General features: G+C 32.4%; 1 protein-coding gene across 2 annotated transcripts in view; it reads right to left on the bottom strand.

The window, feature by feature from the left end:
• Positions 1–3,867: 3,867 nt before the first annotated feature.
• Positions 3,868–10,451, bottom strand: part of LOC149781255 (uncharacterized) — a 97,594-nt gene continuing 91,010 nt past the window's right edge. For both annotated transcript variants that reach the window (XM_089935340.1, XM_089935339.1), the window contains exon 6: positions 3,868–10,252. In XM_089935340.1, coding sequence (XP_089791466.1) covers positions 9,284–10,252 — 969 coding nt within the window. In that variant the 3' untranslated portion in view covers positions 3,868–9,283. The remainder of the gene's footprint in view (positions 10,253–10,451) is intronic.

The following is a 10,451-nucleotide window of genomic DNA, read 5'->3' as shown; positions in this document are numbered from 1 at the left end:
GGCCATACATGAGCGCAGACCAATTGCAAATGAAAGATTTCTAGCAATGAGTGAAGAACAAATGTTAAGGAGATACCAATCCATTCACAAACTCTTAAGAGGAGTAAGTCAGGTCCAACTACACAAAGAATTTAAGGTTTACTTGCACATTCCTTTGCACTGTGGGCCATCCATTTCTTGTTTAATTATTAGCCTGGGGTTAGGAAAGGCCAGCATGCAATAATCTTTATTGATATTTCATCTAATTACATGCATTTTCCCATTTTCAAATATTGTATAATATTTACATTTGCAAAAAAAATCCTGAATTGAAGCATTCTTGAAGTTAATATTACTATAAGTTGGCACTTACACAACCCACCCCCTGCCATTTGTAGTATAGAAGAATATTTAATTTTTAATTGCAGTGTGATATACCATAACTCAAAATAAGCCAGTCTCAAAAGGACTGACGCTGTACTGACTTGAAAGAAAACCAAATAATACATTATATTTATGTAATACTTACAAAGATCTCTTATAAACAATTTTAGAAGGATACATGGATACATTTTAAAGACACCTCTATATATATATATATATATATATATATATATATATATATATATATATATATATATATATATATATATGTATATGTATATATATATATATATATATATATATATATATATATATATATATATATATATATATATATATGTATATATATATATGTATATATATATATATATATATATATATATATATATATATATATATATATATATATATATATATATATATATATATATATATATATATATATATATATATATATATATATATATATATATATATATATATATATATATATATATATATATATAGAGAGAGAGAGAGAGAGAGAGAGGAGAGAAGAGAGAGAGAGAGAGAGAGAGAGAGATTATACAAGAAAATGAATGTATCTGGGTTTGTTCGTTTTTCTTTTCTGTTTGTAGAGCTGTAGTCATTTTGAGGGTTTCCTCTGGGTTTCATTTTTACTTCATGGGTGTAGGGCACAGTGGAAAATCAGTTCCAGATCTTGTATCAAATGGATATTTATTGTTTTTCCTTGCTTTTAATGGCACTTTTAACACATTATAGGGCATACTCATACCAAGGAAATGAGTGATAACAGGCATCCATATAGTTTGTTTGTTTGTTTCATACACACATACACACACACATATAGATTTGAGCTACAGTTGGTCAGCCATGGTCACTCTGGTCAGTAATAAATCACTCTGGTTAGTAATAAATTAATCTTTCTCAATTTTATTAGTCTTATTTCACTTACCTATGTGTCCTCCTTTTAAGAGTATTATGTATGGGAAACAACTACAGACTGCACTATTAAGCAGATACAGGATCTGCCTCCCTTTTCATCCTTAGAGTACATCCTTTCCATATGTTGGTCACATGAGCAGTTCCAATGCTTCGAAAATTGCACAAGTACATATTTATATACCTTCGCATAAAGGATGATTGGAAACATTCATAGCATGACACTAATCACCATAAAATGTCTTTCTTAAAAATGCATTTATTGCTTTTCAGTGTTACATTTTGTGTACCCCCACTTCTTGCAAATATTTTGATTTCGTCCTGTCCATTTGTCTAGCTCTCATAGTAAGCTTGTTAAAAGATATAACAGAAAGAGATGTGTTTTATCTAACATACATTGGTTTAGAAATTGGGGTTTTGGGCTGAAAGTTACCGTGTCAGGTTAATTTCTTCTTTATGTTTAAATTTGTGGTACTTGAATATTTGTTTATAACTAGTTTGTTACTCTGAACCTGTCAATAAATTTAATGCAGTAATATATGTTTGATGTAACATAGGTAAATGACAGTGATGCAAAAAATACCTGAGGAGAACATTTCTGCTAACGAAAAATGTGGGTATTCTATGTGAATTTTATGACGGGTATCAAAGCTTATAGATGAAATTTTCTGTCATATCCTGCAACTTTAAGGTGGTTTCAAGCTTTTCAAGATGGCTGCAAATCCATAGAAGATGACCCATATTCTACAAGACATTGTATATGATTACTAAGCTGGAAATATAGTTGCAATCTTATGTATGTATATTTCCAGTTTGACACAGATGGAGGGTTTTTGTTATTTCACGTACATTCACAACTTGTCAACATAGGGCTTTATTCAGAATTGTTCTGAACATAATACCAAAAGGACCCCTCATCTGGAAATATGGACAAAATCTCAAAATATACAACTATGTGCGCAAACAAAGTGTCTGCATGGCATTGCACCTATTAAAGAGCCATCCCCAGACCGTCATTCAGTATCAGTACCATTTTGAGACATTTATTGGACAAAAATGAAACCTGATTATAGGATGATAAAAGCTTGTGAATACTTATTATTTTTCATCAATTATACAGCTATATACAGTACACCAGTCCATTAGGAATATATTTTATTTGTGGCTTCTTGAGTATCCCTAAGAGAAAAGTATCTGTGTAGTGTAATAAGGATATGTGTAGTGTAATAAGGATACGTGTAGTGTAATAAGAATCTGTGTAGTGTAATAAGGATATGTGTAGTGTAATAAGGATACGTGTAGTGTAATAAGAATCTGTGTAGTGTAATAAGGATATGTGTAGTGTAATAAGGATACGTGTAGTGTAATAAGAATCTGTGTAGTGTAATAAGGATATGTGTAGTGTAGTAAGGATACGTGTAGTGTAATAAGAATCTGTGTAGTGTAATAAGGATATGTGTAGTGTAATAAGGATACGTGTAGTGTAATAAGAATATGTGTAGTGTAATAAGGATATGTGTAGTGTAATAAGGATACGTGTAGTGTAATAAGAATCTGTGTAGTGTAATAAGGATTTGTGTAGTGTAATAAGGATACGTGTAGTGTAATAAGAATGTGTAGTGTAATAAGGATATGTGTAGTGTAATAAGGATACGTGTAGTGTAATAAGAATCTGTGTAGTGTAATAAGGATATGTGTAGTGTAATAAGGATACGTGTAGTGTAATAAGAATCTGTGTAGTGTAATAAGGATATGTGTAGTGTAATAAGGATACGTGTAGTGTAATAAGAATCTGTGTAGTGTAATAAGGATATGTGTAGTGTAATAAGGATACGTGTAGTGTAATAAGAATGTGTAGTGTAATAAGGATATGTGTAGTGTAATAAGGATACGTGTAGTGTAATAAGAATATGTGTAGTGTAATAAGGATATGTGTAGTGTAATAAGGATACGTGTAGTGTAATAAGAATGTGTAGTGTAATAAGGATATGTGTAGTGTAATAAGGATACGTGTAGTGTAATAAGAATGTGTGTAGTGTAATAAGGATATGTGTAGTGCAATAATGATACGTGTAGTGTAATAAGAATCTGTGTAGTGTAATAAGGATATGTGTAGTGTAATAAGGATACGTGTAGTGTAATAAGAATCTGTGTAGTGTAATAAGGATATGTGTAGTGTAATAAGGATACGTGTAGTGTAATAATAATGTGTAGTGTAATAAGGATATGTGTAGTGTAATAAGGATACGTGTAGTGTAATAAGAATCTGTGTAGTGTATTAAGGATATGTGTAGTATAATAAGGATACGTGTAGTGTAATAAGAATGTATAGTGTAATAAGGATACGTGTAGTGTAATAAGAATGTATAGTGTAATAAGGAAATGTGAAGTGTAATAAGGATACGTCTAGTGTAATAAGAATATGTGTAGTTTAATAAGGAAAGAGTGCTAAATCGTTGCCGCAAGTTAACAATTAATGTTATAATGGTTGTTGGAGTGGTTATATCTGGTAAAAAGTTCATATTAGTATGTCATATGAGTAAGTAATAATAACATAAAAAGTTCAAGGATTTCATCTTTATTATGAACTTTCGAGAGAAAAAAGATGAGATAATAGGAAAAAGCATCTTGAACAAAGCCGTTTGCATTGAAAGCAAATATAATAATAAAATTCTGAATTTTTTATGATGGTGAAATACATTAGTAAAGATTTTATGATTTACAAAACGTTATCTGATACATATAAATGAAGATGTTTAAAATTTGCTTTCTGATTTCTTTCAAAGATGATTATTAACACCATTACGATGATAACTACATTTCAGTATTTTGTAACAAATAAGGTAAGATAACTGGTACCAAATGAACAGGATTGATCTCTGGTTGCAAACTAAATAATCTTTTCACCATATATACAGCAACATAAAATTACTAAAACTTGATCTGTACAAATATCAACTTCATGGTTATGTATTAGTCTATGGTTTATCACCAAATAGATATATAAAAAATTAAAACCCTGAAATGGGAAGTGAACAAAGAGACTTAATTTAAACCAGCTTCTCAGGTTTACAGAATTTAAAAATGTTCAAACCATAGTTTCAGAAAAGTTGCGTGACAAACTACATATCAAAGAAAAATAAACTTAAAACATAAGTGATGAGTATCTTAAATTTCAAAGTAAATGGGGTTTTCAAAGAAACAAATCCTTAATATAATTGTTGTTGCTTTAAAAAGTGCTACAATCATTGTCAATGGGTAATATGGTACCTGACAAAAGATTGTATTCTTCATGTGGTGGTAATAATTAATAATGATAAAAATACAATGTAATAATCATAAGTAATAGTACTAATACTTGGTGAACGTTATTTTGGGTATTGGGTTGGATGTATGTTTGCAAATACTGATTAACTGGAGAAAGTGTCTAATCTGACTTCTTATACAGAAATATGTCAAATACGAAACTCAGGAGCATGATCAAAGTAATGTAAAAATTCTTGCAGACTCTAATGTTACTTACATAATTTTAGAATTACAGAAATGTCTTAATTTTCATATACAAAATTATTTTTCTTTATTAATCTAGCAAATTTATACGACACAGATGCACTCTAAGTGTTATAATGAGTATGAGATTGAGTTCATTGGTCAAAAAGGTTTTAATACGGGGGTGGGGGGGGATTCCCAAGGGTCCTAAGTACATGTTAACAAGTATTGTTGCAAGACAAACACATACAAACTAAAGTGTACTAAAGATATATGAGTCTCTCTGAAACCAACTTTAAGATAAAACATTATAACTTTAATTATGCAATATGCAGCTTTGGTATTTTGTTTCTAAGTAATAAAGGCATTTCAAACAATTTCATTTGAAGATATGCATGGTGTTTCTCCACCTTACAGAATTCCCATCAAAGAGCAACAAAGTGATGATAAAAACCTATATTAATCAAGTGAAATTATTCATTAAAGCACCATCTTAGTTGATGAGGTGTGCTCTGTAGAATTTTTTCAATTAGAAAAAAATATATACCCATATTTCGCCAAAAAGATTATTGTATTACCCATCCCATTAGATAAAGAAATAATCCACTGTTAATGTAATTTTTTAAAATATAGTTTGTTTTATATAATTTTTTTAAAGTAGCAAGAATATTTTAATAATAAAAGTTGCATATAAATTTATATTGAACACACAAACACACATAGTAACACAACCTATTATGACAAGAGAAAAATCATGTCTTATGTATTCTTTCCCCTGGTATAAGGGACATTATTTAAAGTGGTTATAACAGTGTGCTAAATGCTAATAAGTCTGGGGCTGGTGACTACAATACAATAGATCCTTATTTAGCTTGGTTAGAAGCTACCAGGCTACTTTTGACCCGGAGAAACAATCGATGGCTGGAGAAAAATAAGTTCAATGAACCGGTAAGTAGGTGGCTGGACAAAATGGTAGCAGACAAAATAGTATGGACAAAATGTTAAGTGGACATAATGGTATTGGACAAATTGGTATGGATAAAATGGTGCGGACAAAATGGTATGGGACAAAATGGTACTAGGATTAAATGGTATAGACACAATGGTATGGACAATATGTTGCAGACAAAATGGTATGGGACAAAACGGGATAAGATGGTACATATATTAGAATTTTACTTGCTAATGAAAATAATAATTACCTAAAATCATAATAAAATTAAATTTTTATACACTTATTAAAATATTCACACATCCATAAACTGATTTTTTTGTTGTTGTTGTTGATCTAGGGTTTAACGCCATTTTTCAGCACAAGATAGGCTATACATGGCGGCCAGTATAACTGGTGGAGGAAGAACCCTGGAAAACCCAGGGAAGAACCACCGACCCACGAGAAGCTACTGGCAGGCTTTCCCATGTACCCACACTAGCCAAACCTTGGACTCGAACCCATGCAGACAGAGGTGAGATGGCAGTGATCCGGAACGGTGAGCGCTTTAGACCACTCTGCCACTCGGGGCCCCCATAAACTAACTGAAAAGATAGTAATACTAATGATATTTATTAAATTCGTGTAACTTCGGAAATGTTAATTGTATTTTATAAAAAAAAGAACTCAAGTGAAACCTGATTTCGCGCTTCTTATCAAGCATCTGCTTGCTCTAGCATTTATTCCAACAGAAGCGTCATAGAAGTCTTCGAAATTCTGACCGCAGATCCAGCATACCAAGAAATTGAAGTAATATATGATTACATGGAGGACAACATCATCAGAAGACAAAGGAAAGGAAGAAGAGGTCCACCAAGATTTGCAATTCAGCTGTGGAACCAATATTCTAGAGTCATCAATATCCTACCTTGCACCGATAATGCACTCGAGGGTTGGCACAATGCTTTTAATAACGTTGTTGGTTTTGCTCATCTGGCCGTCAAAAAAGTGGCGCGAAACCTACAACAGGAGCAGCAGTCAACTTCATCGTCATCAACTGGAACTGGGAACAACAACCGGAAAGAAGGAGCAAACACACGTTCGCATCAACAAAGCACTTTATACCATAGTGGTCAATTACAATAACCGAGATCTGGTTACATATTTGGAAGATATTGCTAGAGTGCTCAATATAAATGTTATCTCACTGCGACTAAGTTAAAAATAGTTTGACTTCATATCATATATTTTATTTGAGTATGCCTTGGATGTGTGACATTTTTTAGTTTAGTTTTTCTATTTCTGAAATATTTTATAGTAGTCAGAGGTCTTGTACTTGTCTTTTGTCATGTACCTTTATAGTTTGTGCTTTATATTTCTTGAATTGCTTTTTTATTTTAAAATTTAAAATTGTATAGGTAATTATCATTTCACAATAGCAGTCTATTAATGTCATTTACTAAAAACTTGTCTGGTTTTTTTCACATTTCATATTAATAAAATTGTAGCCATTCCATTTTGTCTGTACCATTTAATCCTAGTACCATTTTGTTCCATACCATTTTGTCCGTACCATTTTATCCATACCAATTTGTCCAATACCATTATGTCCACTTAACATTTTGTCTGCTACCATTTTGTCATAGTACCGGTAAGTATCCTTACAACTTAGCCCTATGCCCATAGGTTTGTATGGGGCCCTTCAATACATTAACCTACAGATGAAACAATAAAGAAAAAGTAAGGGAATAAACACATTTCACAAAGGAAGAAGTTTATATATTTATGCAGGAGTAGAACCATTAATGTATATTATGTTGACTTTTTGGGCAATGTGACCATCTTGATATTGGCATTTTAAAGTTGTTTCCAATAATTCGTGCTTGTTCTTGTGTTTCCAATAATTAATTCTTGTCCTTGTGTTTCCAATAATTAGTTCTTGTCTTTGTGTTTCCAATAATTAGATCTTGTTCTTGTGTTTCCATTAATTAGTTCTTGCCCTTGTGTTTCCAATAATTAGTACTTGTCCTTGTGTTTCCAATAATTAGTTCTTGTCCTTGTGTTTCCAATAATTAGTTCTTGTCCTTGTGTTTCCAATAATTAGTTCTTGTCCTTGTGTTTCCAATAATTAGTACTTGTCCTTGTGTTTCCAATAATTAGTTCTTGTCCTTGTGTTTCCAATAATTAGTTCTTGTCCTTGTGTTTCCAATAATTAGTTCTTGTCCTTGTGTTTCCAATAATTAGTTCTTGTCCTTGTCATTTTTGTGATTTGAATGAAAAGACCAATTTGTTTTGTTGCTTTGGAAAATTATAGGAATGATAACTTTAAAATACAATTTGTCAGAACAAGAAACTTTCAAATAATGTTCTGGTATTGTATTTATCTATAATCAGCATGGCCCTTTAAGGTTGTGCAAAACCCATACAAAAAACAACAAACAAATACAAACAACCAAATCAAACTAAACCAAAAACAGAAGAACAGATATGTGATAAATTTGCAATGAAGGTTGATCCTTTTCACAAGGTTATAAAGGTGGTATGCATATGAACCTCATTAAAAGCAACCAGGTAAGATTATAATTCAGGTGAATATTTACAAATATGATATAATATAAATTATGTGTAACACGGTGTTTCACCTGTAAATGGCTTTATGATGATGCAGCTTTCAGGTGTGGCAGGAAATCTTATTAAATCAGAGTAAAAAGCCAGTTGAATACAGTAAATGATGCAGAAGATAAATGACTTTCAAACGGTCAAAAACAAAATCTTTAGGTGGATGCCTCCTATGCCATCTTTGTGAAACAGAAAATCCTAGCATATCTGATTAAAATCGTTTGGTAAGATTACCAAATTTTCTTTACAATGCAGCAACTGACGTTGAAGATATAATGCCTTAAGTTCAAAATTTACAATAAATCTTGACGTCAACGCCATTGTTGCCGCTTAAAAAGTGATACCCTTATCAAACCACTGATGAAACTTCTTAACACATTGAACATGATATCAGAAGTATAATGCAGGTCATGAAATTGGTTCTGTAAATGTTTGTTGAATTCACTGTTTAAAGACATTAAGATACCAGTGGTCACTAAGTCAGTTAGAACAGCTTTAAACTCTAAATGCGTACTAAGTCAATAGGTGAGCAATTTAAAAAATTGTTTCCCCTGAATAATTTTCTAGGTGATGCCAATGTAATTTAGGGCAAATGTTTAACTTTATACTTTAATTGTGGTGTCAAGTATTAAATGTGTCCATATTTTATTTATTACAATGTGTCAGCTTGATGAAGAAGCAGTCATGTTACTTCCAACATCAATCCAAAATCTTTGCTGATTAACAATCTACATTTCACATACAAATCTCCGTATTAGAATAGTCTTGACTAACTCATTCCTTAAATGAGAAATCTACATAAATAAATGCTTGACAGACTCATAACATATATCGTCTTATTTCCTAACCCATGCTGCCATTTGATTTGGAATGTCATGTAAAAGTAGCCAGTGGAATAATAAAACAACAGTCATCTTGTAATGAAAAACAAAACTATTTCTATTTTTTTTTAATTGTGATAGACTGAGGACCCCGACTTCGTTTTGAATACTCATCCAATGGAATGATTCTAGGCGGGAGTGATGTCCGTCTTGAGAGACCCTTTCTCTGCTGTTCATCGACCAAAGCAAGAACACCCATACTGTCTATTTCGACTAACTGTCCCTCAGATGTTTTACGTGAATGGTGGCTACTTGCACCATGAAAAATAGGTGGTTCCCATGAGTTGTCTTTGCAGATAACTCCATCACAAGTGGGCACATTACTCGATTGTTCATTTGAATTATTACTAACCCTGTAGTAATTATCAAACAAGTTATCACTACCACTGGTTTGGAAGCTATCATTTGGCGACAGCAAAGAATGTTGTGACCTTGTCTGCACATGTTCATTAGGGCAAGAATAGGCAAAATTTTCATAGCCAAAGTCAGATGTGTACTCCATCTGGTTGCCATAACGATAGTTAGGATTATCGGAGAGGCTACTATCTGACTGAGTTAAGCCAGTCGTGACGGAATAAGAATGTGATAAATCTGTTTCTACACCGCTGTCTCTAGCTGTCTGTACATCAGTGTCTTTGGATAAGACTATGACATTGTCATCAGCAGCGTAACTTGATGTAATGTTCTGCTCTTTGTCATCAGCTACCATAAACCTGACCCCGTTTTGATTTTTTGAGTCCCCACCATTGGCATTCCTGGCAGCTTTTCCCTGAGGTGCATGTTCTCTAGATGAACTTGATGAATATTTGACGTCAGCTTCAGGTGCAGAGATGGCAGGTGTGGATAAGCCATCCTCCTCGCTAACAATATCATGCTGAGTCTGCACTGCCAAGTTCCTATCAGGTATATGAATGGCTGTTTCTGAATCCATAGGATCTGAAATATCCATGGAATTTCCAGAATCTGGTGATTTTTGGAGAAGTGGGTGGTCTTCCTCACCCTCCGTATCTGGTGAAATGATGGGACTCTGAAATACATCATTTCAGGTTAGGATGCAATTCTAATAGTCTATCAACCAGTTAAATAAGGTTAAAAGGGATGCTTTGTTTCTAGGTGGTGTAATATTTCATTTATTTCGTTAACGAAACAGCACTTTCAAGATGAAAGACACTATAGTTTTAATATTAGAAACCATTTTACCTATGAACTTATAACAAATATTATAC

Source organism: Sinohyriopsis cumingii, chromosome 15, assembly GCF_028554795.1.
Source record: "Sinohyriopsis cumingii isolate HCF-2022 chromosome 15, ASM2855479v2, whole genome shotgun sequence".
Classification (NCBI taxonomy): domain Eukaryota; kingdom Metazoa; phylum Mollusca; class Bivalvia; order Unionida; family Unionidae; genus Sinohyriopsis; species Sinohyriopsis cumingii.
This window is presented reverse-complemented; position numbering and strand designations above follow the sequence as displayed.